Source organism: Phasianus colchicus, chromosome 37 (assembly GCF_987193195.1).
Source record: "Phasianus colchicus chromosome 37, bPhaCol1.hap1.1, whole genome shotgun sequence".
NCBI lineage: Eukaryota > Metazoa > Chordata > Aves > Galliformes > Phasianidae > Phasianus > Phasianus colchicus.
This window is the reverse complement of record NC_143472.1, coordinates 1,622,955-1,644,038: the sequence shown is the minus strand read 5'-3', so window position 1 is coordinate 1,644,038 and position 21,084 is coordinate 1,622,955. Positions and strand designations below refer to the sequence as shown.

The following is a 21,084-nucleotide window of genomic DNA, read 5'->3' as shown; positions in this document are numbered from 1 at the left end:
AGCATTTGAGGGGGCATTTGGGGGGTTGGGGGCTGTTTTGGGGGGCTTGGGGCACTGGGAGGATTGGGGCAATTTGGGGGGGGGGTTCCGGGGGCAATTTGGGGGTGGGTGGGAGTGTTTGTGTGGGCATTTTGGGGGGGTGGGGGGGTTTGGAGGTTTTGGGGGGGTTGGGGGCAGTTTTGGGGAATTTGGGAGGGTTTGGGGGCATTTTGGGGGGGAGTTGGGGGCATCGGGGGGGGGGGTTGAGGGTAGTTTGGAGGTGGTTGGAGCATTTGAGGGAGCATTTGGGGGGAGTTTGGGGAATTTTTGGGGGGGCTTTGGGGCAGTTTTGGGGAGTTTGGGGCAGTTATAAAGGGTAGGGGGTGTTTTTGGGGGGGGTTAGGGCGTTTGCGGGGGCTTGAGGGAGGAATTTGGGGGTAGGAGTTGGGGGCAGAATTTGGGGGGGGGAAATGAGAGCATAATTTGGGGAGGAGGTTTGAGGGCAGAGGGAAAAGGGGGGTGGGTTGGGTGGAGGGGTGGAATTTGGGGTAAAATGATGCAGATTTGGGTGTGCTGGTTGGGATTGGGGCAGGATTTCGGGCGGAGCATAATTTGGGGGGGGATTGGGGCATAATTTGGGGGGGGACACAGAATTTGGGGGGGGATTGGAGAGGAAAAGGAAAAGGGGGGGGTTGGAGGGATGAAGGGTGGAGGGGTGGAATTTGGGGTAAAATGGTGCAGATTTGGGTGTGCTGGTGGGGATTGGGGCAGAATTTGGGGGGGGGAGCAGAATTTGGGGGGGGATTGGGGCAGAATTTGGGGAGGGGAATAGAATTTGAGGGGGGGATTTGAGAGGAAAGGGAAAAAGGGGGGGGGTGGGTGTGGAGGGGTGGAATTTGGGGTAAAATGATGCAGATTTGGGTGTGCTGATGGGGATTGGGGGGGGCTGAGTATGGGGGGGGATTGGGATAGAAATGGGGGAGTGCATAGTTTTGGGGGGGGGTTAGGACAGAATTTGGGTGGGGGGCTTAATTTTGGGGGGGGGATTTGAGGGGAAAGGGAAAAAGGGGGTTGGGGTTGGAGGGGTGAAGGGTGGAGGGGTGGAATTTGGGGCAAAATGATGCAGATTTGGGTGTGCTGATGGGGATTGGGGCATAATTTGGGGGGGAGCATAATTTGGGGGGGGATTGGGGCAGAATTTGAGGAGGGGGCAGCATTTGGGGGGGGATTTGCGGGGAAAGGGAAAAAGGGGGGGCTGGGGTTGGAGAGGTGGAATTTGGGGCAAAACGGTGCAGATTTGGGTGTGCTGATGGGGATTGGGATAGAAATGGGGGAGTGCATAGTTTGGGGGGGGGGGTTAGGACAGAATTTGGGTGGGGGGCTTAATTTGGGGGGGGGATTTGAGGGGAAAGGGAAAAAGGGGGGTTGGGGTTGGAGGGGTAGAATTTGGGGCAAAATGATGCAGATTTGGGTGTGGTGGTTGGAATTGGGGGGGGCTGAATATGGGGGGGGATTGGGATAGAAATTGGGGAGTGCATAGTTTTGGGGGGGGGGTTAGGACAGAATTAGGGTGGGGGGCTTAATTTGGGGGGGGGGGTTGAGGGGAAAGGGAAAAAGGGGGTTGGTGTTGGAGGGGTGAAGGGTGGAGGGGTGGAATTTGGGGCAAAACGGTGCAGATTTGGCTGCTCAGACTCAAATTTTGACCCTTTCCCCCCCCCCATTTGTTGTCCCCCCCCCCAATTTGACACAGGACTTCGAGACAGGCGAGGAGGAGGTGCAGCTTTCCTTCTCCAAAAACGGGGAGGGGCTGGGGGTCGCTTTTCATGTCCCCAAAGAGGCTCTGGGGGGGCGGGCGCTGCTGCCCCACGTCCTTTGCAAAGGTTGCTCCGTGCAGCTCAATTTTGGGCAGAGAGACCCTCTGTGCCCCCCGCCCCCCCCCGGGTACGTCTTCATTCACTGCGTGCCCCCCGAGCAACGTGTGAGAACCCCCCCGGCACCCAGCGAGCTGCAGCAGTGCGAGGTGAGGGGGTTTGGGGGGGAGAATGGGGGGCTGGGGGGGGGGTTGGCCAGGGGGAATGGAGGGGATTTGGGGGGGAACTGGGGGGGTTGGCAGGGGGAAATGGGGGAATTGGTAGGGGGGAGAATGGGGGGTTTGGGGGGGAGAATTGGGAGGGTTGGGGGGGACTTGGGGGGAGTTGGGGGGGAATGGAGGGGATTTGGGGGGTTGGTGGGGGGGAATGGAGGGGTTTTGGGGGGGAACTGGGGGGGTTGGCGGTGGGAAATGGGGGAGTTGGTGGGGGGAAGAATGGGGGGGTTTAGGGGAAGAATGGGGGGTTTAGGGGGGAGAATTGGGGGGATTGGGGGGAGAATGGGGGGGATTTGGAGGGGAACTGGGGGGGTTGGCGGGGGGGATTGAGGGGGTTGGCGGGGGGGAATGGAGGGGAATTGGGGGGGAGCTGGGGGGTTTGGCAGGGGGGAATTTGGGGGGTTGGCGGGGGGGAATGGAGGAGATTTGGGGAGGAACTGGGGGGTTTGGCGGGGGGAAATGGGGGAGTTGGTGGGGGGAAGAATGGGAGGTTTAGGGGGGAGAATGGGGGGGTTAGGGGGTAGAACTGGGGGGGTTGGGGGGGAATTGGGGGGGGTTGGCAGGGGGAATGGGGGGATTTGGGGGGAACTGGGGGGGTTGGGGGGGGAAATGGGGGAGTTGGTGGGGGGAAGAATGGGGGGTTTGGGGGGGGAGAATTGGGGGGGTTTAGGGGAAGAATTGGGGGGATTTGGGGGGGAACTGGGGGGGTTGGTGGGGGGGATTGAGGGGGTTGGCGGGGGGGAATGGAGGGGAATTGGGGGGCAGCTGGGGGGTTTGGCAGGGGGGAATTTGGGGGCTTGGTGGGGGGAATGGAGGGGATTTGGGGGGGAACTGGGGGTTTGGAAGGGGGAAATGGGGGAGTTGGCGGGGGGGAGAATGGGGGGTTTAGGGGGGAGAATTGGGGGGGTTGGGGGGACTTGGGGGGGGTTGGCGGGGGGAATGGAGGGGATTTGGGGGGGAACTGGGGGGTTTGGCGGGGGGGGATTTGGGGGGTTGGCGAGGGGGAATGGAGGGGATTTAGGGGGGAAATGGGGGAGTTGGGGGGGAGAAGGGGGGGTTTAGGGGGGGAGAATTGGGGGGGTTGGGGAGGAATTGGGGGGGGTTGGCGGGGGGGAATGGAGGGGATTTGGGGGGGAACTGGGGGGGTTGGCGGTGGGAAATGGGGGAGTTGGTGGGGGGAAGAATGGGGGGTTTGGGGGGGAGAATTGGGGGGGTTTAGGGGAAGAATGGGGGGTTTAGGGGGGAGAATTGGGGGGGTTGTGGGGAGAATGGGGGTTTAGGGGGGGAGAATTGGGGGGGTTGGGGGGGAATTGGGGGTTGGCGGGGGGGAATGGAGGAGATTTGGGGAGGAACTGGGGGGTTTGGTGGGGGGAAATGGGGGAGTTGGTGGGGGGGAGAATGGGGGGTTTAGGGGGGGAGAATTGGGGGGGTTGGGGGGGAATTGGGGTTGGCGGGGGGAATGGAGTAGATTTGGGGGGCACTGGGGGGTTTAGGGGGGGATTGGGGTTGGTGGGGGGGTGAATGGGAGAGTGGGGGGGAATAGGGGATGTGGGGTTTGGGGGGGACTTGGGGGGAAGGAATGGTGGTTTGGGGGGGGCTTGGGGGGAGAATGGGGGGAAATGGGGGCTTTGAGTTGGGAAATGGGGGACTTGGGGGGAAGAATGGGGGGGAAATGAGGGGGCTGGGGGAGGAATGGCAGTTTGGGGGGGGGAGAATGGAGGGTTTGGGGGGGGGAAATGGGGGAGCTCGGGGGAGAGAATGGGGTTTGGGGGGGGGAATGGGGGATTTGGGAGGTTGGGGGGAGAATGGGAGCTTTGGGGGGGAGAATGGGGGTTTGGAGGAGAGAATGGGTGTTTGAGGGCAAAATGGGGGGGGAGAATGAGGGTTTGGAGGGGGAATGGGGGGTTTGGGGGTGAGGAATGGGCATTTGGAAGGGAGAATGGGAATTTGGGGGGGGGGAAATGGGTTTGTAAGGGAGAATAGGGATTTGGGGGGGCTTTGGGGGTGGGAAATGTGCATTTTTGGGGTGAATGTTTATGTTTGGTGAGTAGTGTGACTCTTGAAATGACAAATAGACATTTTTTGGGGGGGAGAAATATTCATTTGAGGAGCGAGAGTGAAAGAAATGCTTCTTTTGTGGATGGGGGAACGACCAAATTTGAGGGGGGGGGTCTTCCTCACTGTGCCCCCCTCCCCATCCCCAAGGTGCTGCTGATGGTGGGGCTGCCGGGCTCTGGGAAAACCCAATGGGCTCAAAAACACAGCGCAGAGAACCAGGAGAAACGTTACAACATCCTGGGCACGGAGCTGGTGCTGCACCAGATGAGGGTAAAACCCCCCTCCCCAAATAAACACCCCCCCCCAAAAAAAAAAACAACAACCAACCAAACCCATTTTGCTGCGAAATCCTCACTTTTTGGATCAAATGAGGGATCTTAAGGGCGGATAGCTGAGCACAAAGAGCAGAGTGTGCCTTCGAACCCACAAAAACACCCCGAAGCCCCCCCAGAATGACCCTGAATCCCCCCCCCTCAAAAGATCTCCGAAGATCCCCAGCCCATCACTCCTCCATTTTCTTGCTAAATCCCCACTTTTTGGGTCAAATGAGGGACCCTGAGGTCAGATAGCTGAGCACAAAAAGCAAAGAGCTGCTGATCCAGCAGGCTGCTCACTGCTTAGCACCACTAAGACCCCAAGCCCCCCAAACCCCCCCAAATGATGCTGAATCCCCCTGTAAAAGACCCCCAAAGACCCCCAACCCGTCACCCTGCTAAATCCCCAATTTTGGGTCAAATGAGGGACCCTGAGGTCAGATAGCTGAGCACAAAAAGCAAAGAGCTGCTGATCCAGCAGGCTGCCCACTGCTTAGCACCAATAAAACCCCAAAACCCCAAAAAATGACACTGAATCCCCCCATAAAAGACCCCCAAAGACCCCCCAACCCGTCACGCTTCCATTTTCCTGCTAAATCCCCACTTTTTGGGGTAGGTGAGTGGTCCTGAGGTCGGATAGCTGAGTGCAAAAAGCAAAGAGCTGCTGATCCAGCAGGATGCCCACTGCTTTAGGACCACTAAGGCCACAAAAACACCCCCAGATGACCCTGACTCCCCCCCCCCCCCCCCACGCCCCCAGGAAGACCCCCAAAGACCCCCAGCCCATCACCCCTCCATTCTCCTGCTAAATCCCCACTTTTGGGGGTAGGTGAGTGGTCCTGAGGTCGGATAGCTGAGCACAGAGAATGAGGAGCTGCTGATCCAGCGGGCTGCCTAGTGCCTTAACACCCTTAAGGCCACAACCCCCCCCCCAAATGACCCTGAATCCCCTCGTGGAAGACCCCCCCCAACGACCCCAACACATCACCCCTCCATTTTCCTGCTAAATCCCCAATTTTTGGGGTGAGAGGTCCAGAGGTCAGATAGCTGAGCAGAAACAGCAAGGAGCTGCTGATCCAGCAGGCTGCCTGGTGCCTTAGCACCCCTAAAGCCACAACCCTCCCCCTGTCCTCCGCCCAAATGACCCTGAACCCCCCCCAAAAGACCCCCAAAGACCCTCAGCCCATCACAGCACCGTTTTCCTGCTAAATCCCCACTTTTTGGGGTAGGTCAGGGACTCTGGGATCAGATAGCTGAGCAGAAACAGCAAGGGGCTGCTGATCCAGCAGGCTGCCCAGTACTTAGCACCCTTAAAGCCACAACCCTCCCCTGCTCCCCCCCCCCAAATGACCCTGAACCCTCCCCCAAAAGACCCCCAAAGACCCCCAACCCATCACAGCTCTGTTTTCCTGCTAAATCCCCACTTTTTGGAGCAGATGAGGGGCCGTGGCGTCAGATAGCTGAGCAGAAACAGCAAAGAGCTGCTGATCCTGCAGGCTGCCTGGTGCCTTAGCACCCTTAAAGCCACAACCCTTCCCCCCCAAATGACCCTCAACCCCCCCCAAAGACCCTCAGCCTGTCACAGCACCGTTTTCCTGCTAAATCCCCACTTTTTGGGTCAGACAAGGGGTCCTGAAGTGGAAGAGCTGGACGCCAAGAGCAAGGACCTGCTGATCCAGCAGGCTGCCCAGTGCCTTAGCAAGCTGGTTCAGATCGCTCCCAGAGCCAAGAGGAACTTCATCCTCGACCAGGTACACCCAGGGGAGGCTCACAGAAACCCCAGGGGGGGCTCACAGGCATCCCCTGATGTCCCTTTTCACCTTTTTTTCCTCCTTTTTCCCCTCGTTTTGGGCAGTGCAACGTGTACAACTCGGGGCAGCGGCGCAAGCTGTTGGCATTCAAGGGGTTCTGCCGTAAGGTGGTGGTGGTGGTGCCCACTGAGGATGACTGGAAGAAGAGGCTGGAGCTGCGTAAAGAGGCCGAGGGGGAGGATGTGCCCGAGTCTGTCATGCTGGAGATGAAAGGTGGGCTTCAGGAATGGTGCTTGGAGACCCAAAAATGGCACTTGGTAGCCCAGAAATGGTGCTTGGAGACCCAGAAATGGCCCTCGGGCGCCTAGAAATGGTGCTTAGAGACCCCAAAATGGCACTTGGGGACCCAAAAATAGTGCTTAGAGGCCCAGAGATGGCACTTGGTAGCCCAGAAATAGTGCTTAGAGGCCCAGAAATGGCCCTCAGGGGCCTAGAAATGGTGCTTAGAGAGCCAGAAATGGGACTTGGGGGCCCTTAGAGACCTAAAAACGGTGCTTAGAGACCCAAAAATGGTGCTTGGAGACCCAAAAATGGCACTTGGTAGGCCAGAAATGGTGCTTGGAGACCCAGAAATGGCCCTCGGGTGCCTAGAAATGGTGCTTAGAGAGCCAGAAATAGGACTTGGGGCCCTTAGAGACCTAAAAATGGTGCTTAGAGACCCTAAAACGGCACTTAGGGACCAAGAAATGGTGCCTGGGGGCCCGGAAATGGGATTTGGAGACCCAAGAATGGGACTTGAGGGCCCTTAGAGACCAAGAAATGGTGCTTGGAGACCCAAAAGTGGTGTTTAGAGAGCCAGAAATGGTGCTGAGAGACCAAGAGACTGTGCTTAGAGATCTAGAAATGGTGCTTGGAGACCCAGAAATGGCACTTGGGGCCCAGAAATGGGATTTAGAGACCCAGAAATGGCCCTCGGGGGCCTAAGTATGGTGCTTAGGGAGCCAGAAATAGGACTTGGGGGCCCTTAGAGACCTAAAAATGGTGCTTAGAGACCCCAAAACGGCACTTGGGGACCCAAAAATGGTGCTTGGAGACCCAGAAATGGTGCTTGGAGACCTAAAAATGGCACTCGGGGCCCAGAAATGGGGCCCAGAAATGGTGCTCAGAGGCCAAAAATGGCACTTGGGGGGCCATTACCTTAACCCTAATCCCTTTTCAAGGCCCCCAGCTGCCCTCTAACCTCTCTATGAGCATCCCAACTGCCCCCTCTCCCCTATAGCATTCCCTCTAAGATCCCCCCAACCCCTCTCTTAAGTCCCCCAACCACCCCTTAACCCCCTCTCCAAGCCCCCCAGCCTCACCTTATCCTTTTTAGGAGCCCCCCAACCTCTGCCTAACCCATCTAGGATCCCCCCAACTCTCCCCTAACCCCTCTCCAAGCCTCCCAACCAGCCCCCAACCCCTCTAGGATCCCCCCCAATTCCCCCCTAATCCCTCTCCAAGCCCCCCAACCTCACCTTATCCTTTTTAGGATCCCCCCCCAACTCCTCTCCAAGCCTCCCAACCACCCCCAACCTTTCTAGGATCCCCCCAAATGCCCCTAACCTCTCCAAGCCCCCCAACCTCACATTATCCTTTTTAGGAGCCCCCCTAACTCTCTCTAAGTCCCCCAACTCCCCCCTAACCCTTCTCCAAAGCCCACAGCTGCTCTCTAACCCATTTCCAAGCCCCCCAACCTCACCTTATCCTTTTCAGGATCCCCCTAACCCCTCTCGAAGCCCCCAAACTTCACATTATCCTTCTCAGGAGCCCCCCCAACCCCTCTTAAAGCCCCCCAACTCCCCCCTAACCCTTCTCCAAAGCCCCCAGCTGCTCTCTAACCCCTTTCCAAGCCCCCCACCCTCACCTTATCCTTTTTAGCATCCCCCTAACCCCTCGAGAAGCCCCCCAAACTTCACATTATCCTTCTCAGGAGCCCCCCCAACCCCTCTTAAAGCCCCCCAACTCCCCCCTAACCCTTCTCCAAGGCCCCCAGTTGCTCTCTAACCCCTTTCCAAGCCCCCCAAACCTCACCTTATCCGTTTTAGGAGCCCCCCAACCACCCTCTAACCCTTCTCCAAAGCCCCCAGCTGCTCTCTAACCCCTTTCCAAGCCCCCCAACCTCACCTTATCCTATTTAGGATCCCCCTAACCCCTCTCGAAGCCCCCCAGACTTCACATTATCCTTCTCAGGAGCCCCCCCAACCCCTCTTAAAGCCCCCCAACTCCCCCCTAACCCTTCTCCAAGGCCCCCAGCTGCTCTCTAACCCCTTTCCAAGCCCCCCACCCTCACCTTATCCTTTTCAGGATCCCCCCAACCACCCCCTAACCCCTTTAGGATCCCCCTAACCTCTCTCCCTCCTCATCTCTACAGCCAACTACTCCCTCCCGGAGAAGAGTGAATACCTGGACGAGGTGCAGTACGGCGAGCTGCCCAAGGAAGAAGCCCAGCCCTTGGTCACCAAATACAAAGAGGAGGCCAGGAAACTCCTTCCACCCTCCGAAAAACGAGCCAACCGCCGCAACAACCGCAACAAACGCAACCGCCAGAACCGCAACCGCGGCCAGGGCTACGGTGAGACCCTGCTGGGGGGCTGGGGGGGGACCTGGGCCTCATTTCGGGGGTCCTGTGCCCTCCTTTCGGGGGATTGGTAGACCTGGACCTCATTTTCGGGGTCCTGTGTCCTTCTTTTTGGGGTCAGACCTCAATTTGGGGGTCCTGTGCCCTCCTTTTGGGGTTTTTGGGGGTCCAGGACCTCAATTTGGGGTTTCTGTCCCCTCTTCTGGGGGGATTGGCAGACCTGGACATCATTTTGGGGGTCCTGTGCCCTCCTTTTGGGGGCTTTGTACCTCCTGGAGTTCATGGTGGGGGTCCTGTGTCCTCCATCTGGGGGTCGGACCTGCGCCCTCCTTTTGGGGGTCCTGCGCCCTCCTTTTGGGGGTTTTGTATGTCCTGGGCCTCATTTTGGGGGTCCTGTCCCTTCCATTTGGGGTTTTCGGGGGTCCTGGAGCTCAATTTAGGGGTCCTGTGCCCTCCTTTTGGAGCTTTTGGTGGTCCTGGAGCTCAATTTGGGGGTTCTGTGCCCTCCTCTTGGGGTTTTGGGGGGTCCTGGACCTCATTTTGTGGGGTTCTGTGTCCTCCTTTTGGGGGTAGGACCTCAATTTGGGGGTCCTATTCTATCCTTTTGGGGGTTGGACATCATTTTGGGGGTCCTGTCCCTTCCATTTGCGGTTTTTGGGGGTCCTGGACCTCAATTTGGGGATCCTGTGCCCTCCTTTTGGGGGCTTTGTACCTCCTGGAGTTCATGGTGGGGGTCCTGTGTCCTCCATCTAGGGGTCGGACCTCAATTTGGGGGTCCTGTGCCCTCCTTTTGGGGGTTTTGTATGTCCTGGAGCTCATTCTGGGGGTCCTGTGCCTTCATTTTGGGGGTTTTGTATGTCCTGGACCTCATTTTGGGGGTCCTGTCCCCTCTTTTTGGGAGATTGGTAGGCCTGGACCTCATTTTGGGGGTTCTGTGCCCTCCTCTTGGGGTTTTGGGGGGTCCTGGACCTCATTTTGTGGGGTTCTGTGTCCTCCTTTTGGGGGTAGGACCTCAATTTGGGGGTCCTATTCTATCCTTCCGGGGGTTGGACCTCATTTTGGGGGTCCTGTCCCTTCCATTTGCGGTTTTTGGGGGTACTGGACCTCAATTTGGGGGTCCTGTGCCCTTCTTTTGGGGGCTTTGTACCTCCTGGAGTTCATGGTGGGGGTCCTGTGTCCTCCATCTAGGGGTCGGACCTCAATTTGGGGGTCCTGTGCCCTCCTTTTGGGGGTTTTGTATGTCCTGGAGCTCATTTTGGGGGTCCTGTCCCTTCCATTTGGGGTTTTTGGGGGTCCTGGAGCTCAATTTGGGGGTCCTGTGCCTTCATTTTGGGGGTTTTGTATGTCCTGGACCTCATTTTGGTGGTCCTGTCCCTTCCATTTGGGGTTTTTGGGGGTCCTGGAGCTCAATTTGGGGGTCCTGTGCCCTTCTTTTGGGGGCTTTGTACCTCCTGGAGTTAATGGTGGGGGTTGTGTGCCCTCCTTGTGGGGGTCGGACCTCAATTTGGGGGTCCTGTGCCCTCCTTTTGTGGTTTTTGGGGGTCCTGGACCTCAATATGGGGGTTCTGTCCCCTCTTCTTGGGGGGATTGGCAGACCTGGACCTCATTTGGGGGTCCTGTGCCCTTCTTTTGGGGGCTTTGTACCTCCTGGAGTTCATGGTGGGGGTCCTGTGTCCTCCATCTAGGGGTTGGACCTCAATTTGGGGGTCCTGTGCCCTCCTTTTGGGGGCTTTGTACCTCCTGGAGTTCATGGTGGGGGTCCTGTGTCCTCCATCTAGGGGTCGGACCTCAATTTGGGGGTCCTGTGCCCTCCTTTTGGGGGTTTTGTATGTCCTGGACCTCATTTTGGGGGTCCCGTCCCTTCCATTTGGGGTTTTTGGGGCTCCTGGACCTCAATTCGGGGGTCCTGTGCCCTCCTTTTGGGGGCTTTGTACCTCCTGGAGTTCACGGTGGGGGTCCTGCGTCCTCCATCTGGGGGTTGGACCTCATTTTGGGGCTCTTGGACCTCAATTTGGGGGTCCAGTGCCCTCCTTTTGGGGTTTTTGGGGGGTCCTGGACCTCATTTTGTGGGGTTCTGTGTTCTCCTTTTGTGGGTCGGACCTCAATTTGGGGGTCCTATTCCATCCTTTTGGGGGTTGGACATCATTTTGGGCTCATTCCCCCTCATTTTGGCCTCATTTCTGCTCCCCAACCCCCTAATTTTCCCCAATTTCCCCTCGTTTGGGGCTCATTTCCCCTCGTTTCTTGTCCCCAATTTTTCCCAATTTTTCCCAATTCCCCCTCATTTTGGGTTTGATTTCCCCTCGTTTTGGCCTCATTCCCCCTCGTTTTGGCCTCATTTCTGCTCATTTCCGGTCCCCACCCCCCCAATTTCCCCCCAATTTCCCCCAATTCCCCTCATTTTGGGCTCATTTCTCCTCATTTCCGCTCCCCAACCCCCCAAATTCCCCCAATTCCCCCCCATTTTGGCCTCATTCCCCCCCATTTTGGCCTCATTTCCACTCCCCAACCCCCCAATCCCCCCAATTTCCCCCAATCCCCCCTCGTTTTGGGTTTGATTCCCCCTCAATTTCGGTTTGATTTCCCCTCGTTTTGGGCCCATTTCCCCCCCAGTTCTCCCCAATCCCCCCAATTTCCCCCAATTTCCCCTTGTTTTGGGCTCATTTCTCCTCATTTTGGGCTCATTCCCCCTCATTTCCGCTCCCCACCCCCCAATTTTCCCCATTTCCCCCTCATTTTGGCCTCATTTCCCCTCATTTTGGGCTCATTTCCGCTCCCCAACCCCCCCAATTTCCCCCCAATCCCCCCTCATTTTGGGTTTGATTTCCCCTCGTTTTGGGTTTGATTTCCCCTCGTTTTGGCCTCATTCCCCCTCATTTTGGCCTCATTTCTGCTCATTTCCACTCCCCAATTCCCTCTCATTTTGGGCTCATTTCTCCTCATTTTGGGCTCATTCCCCCTCATTTCCGGTCCCCAACCACCCAATTTTCCCCAATTCCCCCTCGTTTTGGCCTCATTCCCCCTCGTTTTGGCCTCATTTCCCCTCGTTTTGGGCTCATTTCCGCTCCCCAACCCCCCCAATTTCCCCTCAATTCCCCCCAATTCCCCCTCGTTTTGGGTTTGATTTCCGCTCATTTCCACTCCCCAACCCCCCAATTTCCCCCAATTTCCCCCCAATTCCCCCTCATTTTGGCCTCATTTCCGTTCATTTCCGCTCCATAACCCCCCAATTTCCCCCCAATTTCCCCCAATTCCCCTCATTTTGGCCTCATTCCCCCTCATTTTGGGTTTGATTCCCCCTCATTTTGGCCTCATTTCCGCTCCCCAACCCCCCAATTCCCCCCCAATTTCCCCCCAATCCCCCCAATTTCCCCCAATCCCCCCTCGTTTTGGGTTTGATTTCCCCTCGTTTTGGGTTTGATTCCCCCTCATTTTGGCCTCATTTCTGCTCATTTCCACTCCCCAATTCCCCCTCGTTTTGGGCTCATTTCTCCTCATTTTGGGCTCATTCCCCCTCATTTCCGGTCCCCAACCCCCCAATTTTCCCCAATTCCCCCTCGTTTTGGCCTCATTTCCCCTCGTTTTGGGCTCATTTCCGCTCCCCAACCCCCCAATTTCCCCCAATTTCCCCCCAATTCCCCCTCATTTTGGCCTCATTTCCGCTCATTTCCGCTTCCCAACCCCCCAATTTCCCCCCCATTTCCCCCCAATCCCCCCAATTTCCCCCAATCCCCCCTCATTTTGGGTTTGATTTCCCCTCGTTTTGGGTTTGATTTCCCCTCGTTTTGGCCTCATTTCCGCTCCACAACCCCCCATTTCCCCCCAATTCCCCCCAATCCCCCCAATTTCCCCTCGTTTTCGGTTTGATTCCCCCTCATTTTGGCCTCATTTCTGCTCCCCAATCCCCCCAATTCCCCATAATCCCCCCAATTTCCCCCAATCCCCCCTCATTTTGGGTTTGATTTCCCCTCATTTTGGGTTTGATTCCCCCTCATTTTGGCCTCATTTCCGCTCATTTCTGCTTCCCAACCCCCCAATTTCCCCCCAATTTCCCCCCAATCCCCCCCATTTTCCCCCAATCCCCCCAATTTCCCCCAATCCCCCCTCATTTTGGGTTTGATTTCCCCTCGTTTTGGGTTTGATTTCCCCTCGTTTTGGCCTCATTCCCCCTCATTTTGGCCTCATTTCCGCTCCACAACCCCCCATTTCCCCCCAATTCCCCCCAATCCCCCCAATTTCCCCCAATTCCCCCTCATTTTGGCCTCATTCCCCCTCGTTTTGGGTTTGATTTCCCCTCGTTTTGGGTTTGATTTCCCCTCGTTTTGGGTTTGATTTCCGCTCATTTCCACTCCCCAACCCCCCAATCCCCCCCTTTTCCCCCCAACCCCCCCAAACCCCCCCCAAAACCCCCCCAAATCCCCTCACCCCCCATTTCTCCCCGCAGTGGGCGGCCAGCGCCGCGCTTACGACAACCGCATCTACGGGCAGCAGCAGTACTGGGGGCAGCCTGGCAACCGCGGGGTGAGCGCACCCAAAAACCCCCAAAAACCCCCCCAAATTCCCCCAAAACCCCCAAATTCCCCCAAAACCCTCCTTTTTTCCCCCAAAATCACAGGGCTACCGCAATTTCTACGACCGCTACCGGGGGGATTACGACAGGTTCTATGGCCGCGACTACGAGTACAACAGATACCGGGATTACTACCGGCAGTACAACCGCGAGGTGAGGCCACAAATGGACCCAAAATCCACTTTTTTCACCCCAAAAATCGCCTCCATCCTCTCCCTATTGCCCTACGGCTTCTTTTTTTCCCATTTTTTACTTCTTTTTCTTGTTTTTTCCCAGTGGCAAAACTACTACCAGGACAGAGATCGATACTACAGGAATTACTACGGCTATCAGGGCTATCGGTGAAGTCCCAAAATCGGCCGATTTTCACCCAAAAAAAAAAAAGAAAAAAAAAAAAAAAAGGAACCCGAAATAACCGTAAAATAAGAGGAGAAAAAAAAAAAGACAAAAAAATCGGACAAAAAAAAAAAAAAAAAAAAAGGGTGGGGGGGTTTTTGGGAGTTGGGGTGGGGGGTGAAAATTGGGGGAGGGGGGGATGGGGGGAAAAGGGGGGAAAAGGGGGGGAAAAAAAGGAGGAAAGAGTTAAAAAAAAAAAAAAAAACAGCCCCCCCAAAAAGGTGGGGGGGGAGCAGGGGGGGGGAGGGGAGGAAGGAATTGGGGGTGGGGGGGGGGGGGGGGATGGGGGGGGGAGGGGGGGGGAGAAAAAAAAGAGGAGGAAAAAAAGAAAAAAAAAAAAAAGAGACGGAATTGTAAATTTCTTTTTTTTTTTTTTTTTTTTTTTTTAAAGTTTGTTGAAAAAGAGCGGAGCTGTGCGTCTGTCTTGGGGGGGGGGGGGGATTTTTGGGGTGAAAAAGGGCTGGTTTGGGGTTTTTTATGGGGCGGGGGGGGATGCGACCCCATTGGGTTCGGTATCCTAGTGATGGATTGGGGCCTTTTTGGGGCTTTTTGGGGCCATTTTGGGGCTTTTTTGGGGTTTCTTCCCCCCCTTCCACCCCCATCCTGCTCCAAAAGAATGGAGTTTGAGGTTGGGGGGATTTTGGGGTGAAAAAGGGCTGATTTGGGGTTTTTATGGGGGTGGGGAATGTGGCCCATTGGGTTCACTGTCCCAGTGATGGATTGGGGCTTTTTGGGGCTTTTTGGGGCTTTTTGGGGTTTCTTCCCCCCTCCTCCACCCCCACCCTGCTCCAAAATAATGGATTATGGGGGGGGGGGGGTGGATTTTGGGGTGAAAAAGGGCTGATTTGGGGCTTTTATGGGGGTGGGGAATGCGGCCCCATTGGGTTTGGTGTCCAGTGATGGATTGGGGCTTTTTGGGGCCATTTTGGGGTTTCTTCCCCCCCCCCCCCCCTGCTTTAAAATAATGGATTATGGGGGGGGGGTGGATTTTGGGGTGAAAAAGTGTTGATGTGGGGCTTTTATGGGGGGGGTGAATGTGGCCCTATTGGGTTCCCTGTCCAGTGATGGATTGGGGGCTTTTTGGGGGCATTTTGGAATGTCTCCCCCCCCACCCCCCCCAACCTTCCCTCCACCCCAAAAGAATGGAGTTGGGGGGGTGGATTTTGGGGTGAAAAAGGGCTGATTTGGGGTTTTTATGGGGGTGGGGAATGCGGCCCCATTGGGTTTGGTGTCCAGTGATGGATTTGGGGTCATTTTGGGGCCATTTTGGGGTTTCTTCCCCCCCTCCACCCCCACCCTGCTCCAAAATAATGGATTATGGGGGAGGGGTGGATTTTGGGGTGAAAAAGTATTGATTTGGGGCTTTTATGGGGGGGGTGAATGTGGCCCTATTGGGTTCCCTGTCCCAGTGATGGATTGGGGGCTTTTTGGGGGCATTTTGGAATGTCTCCCCCCCCCACCCCCCCCAACCTTCCCTCCACCCCAAAAGAATGGAGGTGGGGGGGTGGATTTTGGGGTGAAAAAGGGCTGATTTGGGGTTTTTATGGGGGTGGGGAATGCAGCCCCATTGGGTTCGGTGTCCAGTGATGGATTGGGGCCTTTTTGGGGCCATTTTGGGGTTTCTTCCCCCCCCCCCCTCCACCCCCACCCTGCTCCAAAATAATGGAGTTTGGGGGGGGGGGGGGGGGGGGTGGATTTTGGGGTGAAAAAGGGCTGTTTGGGGGCCATTTTTGGGATGTCTCTCACCCCCAAATTGTCCCACATGGCCCCAAAAAGGGCCCCAAAATTACCCCCCCAAGAGGCCCTAAAAGAAAGGGCCCCAAATGTCCCCAAATAGGGCCTAAAATCCCCCAAATTGCTGAAAGTAAGCTTCCAAAAAGGCCCTGAAATCCCCCAAATTGCCCCAAAAAAGGGCCCCAAATTGCCAGAATTGCCCCACGTGGCCCTAAAAAAAGGCCTCAAAACCCCAAAATTGCTGAAAATGGCCCCCAAAAGCACCCCAGAACGCCGCCATCTTGGAATCGGCAGCAGCCATATTGAGGCGGGCGCTGCCATCTTGGAACCGGGAGCTGCCATCTTGGAGTTGGGAGCGCCATGTTGGAGGCAGGCGCCGCCATCTTGGAATTGGGAGCGCCATCTTGGAAGCGAGCACCGCCGTCTTGGAATCTGGAGCAGCCATATTGGAGGCGGGCGCCGCCATCTTGGAACCGGAAGCGCCATGTTGGAGGCAGGCGCCGCCATCTTGAAATTGGGAGCAGCCATATTGAGGCGGGCGCCGCCATCTTGGAACCGGGAGCCCATTGAGCCCTTCAGCACCACCCCACGCATCCCATAATAACCGCACGCATCCCATAATAACCCCAGGCGTTTATTTGCGGGCTCAGCAACGGCCGCACGTGGGGCGCAGGCGGAGGTGGGGGGGCACCGCGGTGACATCAGAGGCACCGGTGGTGACGTCATCGCTGACGTCATCGTTGGCATCGGCGGTGACGTCATCGGGGTTATGGGGCGGCCCCACGGCGTCGGGGTCTGGGGGGGGGGGGAAACGTGGGGTGAGGAATGGAAGGGGGGGGGGGGGAGGGGGGGGAATCTATGGGGTGGGACCCCCAAAAAGGGGGACCCCGAGTTCTGTAGGGTGACCCCAAAGTGGGACCCCAAAAATCTATGGGGTGACCCTAAAATCAGACCCCAAAATCTATGGGGTGACCCATCAAAGATCCCCAAATCTATGGGGTGACCCTAAAATGGGGCCCCGAAATCTATGGGGTGAAACCCCCCACAGTGGGATCCCCCCAAAAAGACTGGGACCCCAAAACCTATGGGGTCAAACCCCCAAAATAAGACCCCAATATCTGTGGGGTGACCCCAAAGCGGGACCCACCCCAAAAAAGACTGAGACCCCAAAATCTATGGGGTGAAACCCCACAAGAGGAACCTCAATATTTATGGGGTGACCCCAAAGTGACCCCCCCCAAAATAGGACCCTAATATCTGTGGGGTGACCCCAATATGGCACCCCTAAATCTATGGGGTGACCCCAAAATGGGACCCCAGTATCTGTGGGGTGACCCCAAAGTAAACCACACCCCCAGAACGGGACCCCAAATCAATGGGGTCCCCCCCACCTTCAGGCTCCGCCCCCTTCGTCCCCTCCTCGTCCCCTTCTGTCACCCCGATGTCCTCCGCTTCCCCCGTGGGGTCGGGGGTGGCACCTATGGGGTCAAAGGTCAGCGGGACCCCCCCCAAATCCCCCATCCCCTGTCCGATCAGCCCCACAACCCCCCCCTAAACCCCCCCAACCCCAAATCCCCTTCCCCAGCCCCACATCTGCCCCCAAACCCACCCCCCAACCCCACACCCCTCCATCAGCCCCACATCCCAACCCCAAAACCCACCCCCCAACCCCAAATCCCCTTCCCCACCCTACACCTCCCCCCAACCCCACATCCCCATCAGCCCCACATTCCCATCCTAAAACCCACCCCCGAACCCCAAATCCCCTTCCCCACCCCCACCCCACCCCATACGCCACCCCAAAACCCCCCCAGCCCCACATCCCCACCCTAAAACCTCCACCCCCAACCCCAAATCCCCTTCCCCACCCCATATGCCACCCCTAAACCCCCCCAACCCCACATCCCCTCCATCAGATCCACATCCCAACCCCAAAAACCCACCTCCCAACCCCACCTCCCAAATCCACCCCAAATCCCCATTCCCCAGCCCCACGTCTTCCCCCAAACACAACCCCATAGCCCCATATCCCCACCCCAAAACCCACCCCCCCCCAAACCCCAAATCCCCCACCCCACATCCCCCCCCCCAAGCCCACCCCATCAACCCCACATCCCCACCCCAAACCCAACCCCCCGGCCCCACATCTTCCCCCAAACCTCTCCACCATCAGCCCCTCCCCCAAACCAACCCCCCCAGCCCCACATCCCCTCCCTCACCCCGAATTCCCACCCCCCAACCCCACATCCCCCCCTAAATCCCCCTAAACCCCCCCAACCTCACACCCCCCCCCCAATCCTCCCCATCAGCCCCACATCCCCACCCCAAAACCCACCCTGCCAGCCCCACATCTTCCCCCAGCCCCCCCCAGCCCCATACGCCCTCCCTCACCCCAAATCCCCTCCCCCAAACCCACCCTCAGCCCCATATCCCCTCCCTCTGCCCCATATACCCCCCTAAAACCCCCAGCCCCATTCCCCAACCCCACACCCCCCTCAACCCCACACACCCCATCAGCCCAGATCCCCACCCCCCAACCCCACATCCCCCCCCACCAGCCCCACATCCCCTCCCTTCACCCCATATCCCACCCCACATCCCCCCCCAACCTCCCTACAACATACCAGGGTCCGGGACACGACGTTGGCTTGGCACTGATCGGGGCTGAGACTGCAAGAATTGGACACCGCTCAACATCCCATAATACTTCCCACCCCACATCCCACCGCCCTATATCCCCCAGCCCCATATACCCCACCTCCAACCCTACACCCCACACCCCACGTGCCTCCACCCCATAACCCACCCCAATAAACCCACCACCCCATAACCCAGCCCACACCCCCCAAATAACCCCCACACCCCATAATTCCTCACCCCATAACCCCCCAACCCGTAACCGAGCCCACATCCCACCTAAATACCCCCCCATCCCATAATCCCTCCCTTTCCATCCCATAATGCACCCCGCCATCCCATAATCCCCCCCAACCATTCCCACAATACCCTTGAATCCATCCCATAATACCCTTGAATCCATCCCCTCATGTCCCACAATCCATCCCATCCATCCCATAATGTCCCAATCCATCCCACAATCCATCCCGTAATACCCCTGCTATCCCATCATGCCCCACAATCCATCCCATATTTGTGAATCCATCCCATGATGCCCCAATCCATCCCATAATGCACCACAATCCATCCCATGATCCCCAATCCATCCCATAATGCCCAATACATCCCATAATACCCATGAATCCATCCCATGATGCCCCATCCATCCCATAATGCCCCAATCCATTCCATAATGCCCATGAATCCATCCCATAATGCCCCAACCCATCCCATGATGCCCCAATCCATCCCATAATGCCCCACAACCCATCCCACGATGCCCCGCAATCCATCCCATGATGCTCCACAATCCATCCCATAAAGCCCCAATCCATCTCATGATACCCATGAATCCATCCCATAATGCCCCCATCCATCCCATAATACCCCATCCATCCCACGCTGCCCCCATCCATCCCATAATACCCCATCCATCCCATAATGCCCCACCCATCCCATGCTGCCCCCATCCATCCCATAATGCCCCAACCCATCCCACGCTGCCCCCATCCATCCCATAATACCCCACCCATCCCATAATGCCCCATCCATCCCATAATGCCCCATCCATCCCATGCTGCCCCCATCCATCCCATGATGCCCCCATCCATCCCATAATACCCCATCCATCCCATGATGCCCCCACCCATCCCATAATACCCCACCCATCCCATAATACCCCCATCCATCCCATGATGCCCCACCCATCCCATGATGCCCCGCACCTGCCCCCATCCCCGCGCGCAGCCCAGCAGGGCGATGGCGGCCATGAAGGCGAAGTTGGTGGCGATGCCCACGATGGCCGACGTCACCGGGAAGTGGTACAGCACGTAGCTGCGCAAGGGATTGTGGGTAATGGGTCAGAAAGGCATTGTGGGTAGTGGTACAGCACGTAGCTGTGCAAGGGATTGTGGGTAATGGGTCAGAAAGGCATTGTGGGTAATGGGTCAGAAAGGCATTGTGGGTAGTGGTACAGCACGGAGCTGCGCAGGGCATTGTGGGTAATGGGGGGTCAGAAAGGCATTGTGGGTAGTGGTACAGCACGGAGCTGCGCAGGGCATTGTGGGTAATGGGTCAGAAAGGCATTGTGGGTAGTGGTACAGCACGGAGCTGCGCAGGGCATTGTGGGTAATGGGTCAGAAAGGCATTGTGGGTAGTGGTACAGCACGTAGCTGCGCAGGGCATTGTGGGTAATGGGTCAGAAAGGCATTGTGGGTAGTGGTACAGCACGTAGCTGCGCAGGGCATTGTGGGTAATGGGTCAGAAAGGCATTGTGGGTAGTGGTACAGCACGGAGCTGCGCAGGGCATTGTGGGTAATGGGTCAGAAAGGCATTGTGGGTAGTGGTACAGCACGGAGCTGCGCAGGGCATTGTGGGTAATGGGTCAGAAAGGCATTGTGGGTAGTGGTACAGCACGGAGCTGCGCAGGGCATTGTGGGTAATGGGTCAGAAAGGCATTGTGGGTAATGGGGGGGTCAGAAAGGCATTGTGGGTAGTGGTACAGCACGTAGCTGTGCAAGGGATTGTGGGTAATGGGTCAGAAAGACATTGTGGGTAGTGGTACAGCACGGAGCTGCGCAAGGGATTGTGGGTAAGGGGTCAGAAAGGCATTGTGGGTAGTGGTACAGCACGGAGCTGCGCAAGGGATTGTGGGTAAGGGGTCAGAAAGGCATTGTGGGTAGTGGTACAGCACGGAGCTGCGCAGGGCATTGTGGGTAATGGGTCAGAAAGGCATTGTGGGTAGTGGTACAGCACGTAGCTGCGCAAAGCATTGTGGGTAAGGGGTCAGAAAGGCATTGTGGGTAATGGTACAGCACGGAGCTGCGCAGGGCATTGTGGGTAACGGCCGTTAGAAAGGCATTGTGGGTAATGGGGGGGGTTATGGGGGATTGTGGGTAGTGGTACAGCACGGAGCTGCGCAGGGCATTGTGGGTAATGGGTTAGAAAGGCATTGTGGGAAGTGGTACAGCACGTAGCTGCGCAACGCATTGTGGGTAAGCGGCGGTTAGAAAGGGGGTTCTGGGTAATGGGGGGTTACAGGGCATTATGGGTAAGGGGCGGTTAGAAAAGTGTTGTGGTAAGGGGGTGGTTACAGGGCATTGTGGGTAATGGGGTTATAAAGGGATTGTGGGTAATGGGGAATTGTGGGTAATGGGGGTTACAGGGGATTGTGGGTAATAGGGAGAAGTGATAGAGGACATAGCTGCGCGGGGCATTGTGGGTAAGGGGCGGTTATAAAGGGATTGTGGGTAATGGGGTTATGGGGAATTGTGGGTAATGGGTTATAGGGGATTGTGGGTAATGGAGCTACAAGGAATTGTAGGTAATGGGAGGTTATAAGGGATTATGGGTAATATGGTTACAGGGGATTGTAGGTAATTTGGGGGATTATAGAGCATTGTGGGTAATGGGGTTATGGGGAATTGTGGGTAATGGGTTATAGGGGATTGTGGGTAATG

The 21,084-nt window shown here is 56.8% G+C and overlaps 2 protein-coding genes across 2 annotated transcripts in view; one reads left to right on the top strand and one right to left on the bottom strand.

The window, feature by feature from the left end:
* The window catches only part of HNRNPUL2 (heterogeneous nuclear ribonucleoprotein U like 2), a 31,029-nt gene extending 17,296 nt beyond the window's left edge, over positions 1-13,733 (top strand). Inside the window, exons 7-14 of the mRNA XM_090129812.1 lie at positions 1,730-1,999; positions 4,271-4,393; positions 6,060-6,188; positions 6,293-6,461; positions 8,602-8,802; positions 13,253-13,329; positions 13,424-13,531; positions 13,655-13,733. Coding sequence (XP_089985938.1) covers positions 1,730-1,999; positions 4,271-4,393; positions 6,060-6,188; positions 6,293-6,461; positions 8,602-8,802; positions 13,253-13,329; positions 13,424-13,531; positions 13,655-13,723 — 1,146 coding nt within the window. The 3' untranslated portion in view covers positions 13,724-13,733. The remainder of the gene's footprint in view (positions 1-1,729; positions 2,000-4,270; positions 4,394-6,059; positions 6,189-6,292; positions 6,462-8,601; positions 8,803-13,252; positions 13,330-13,423; positions 13,532-13,654) is intronic.
* A 2,393-nt stretch (positions 13,734-16,126) lies between these two features.
* Positions 16,127-21,084, bottom strand: part of BSCL2 (BSCL2 lipid droplet biogenesis associated, seipin) — a 29,617-nt gene continuing 24,659 nt past the window's right edge. The window contains exons 7-10 of the mRNA XM_090129536.1: positions 19,351-19,459; positions 18,133-18,178; positions 16,900-16,986; positions 16,127-16,303 (exon numbers count right to left, since the gene is read on the bottom strand). Of these exons, the coding sequence (XP_089985662.1) occupies positions 16,155-16,303; positions 16,900-16,986; positions 18,133-18,178; positions 19,351-19,459 (391 nt within the window). The 3' untranslated portion in view covers positions 16,127-16,154. The remainder of the gene's footprint in view (positions 16,304-16,899; positions 16,987-18,132; positions 18,179-19,350; positions 19,460-21,084) is intronic.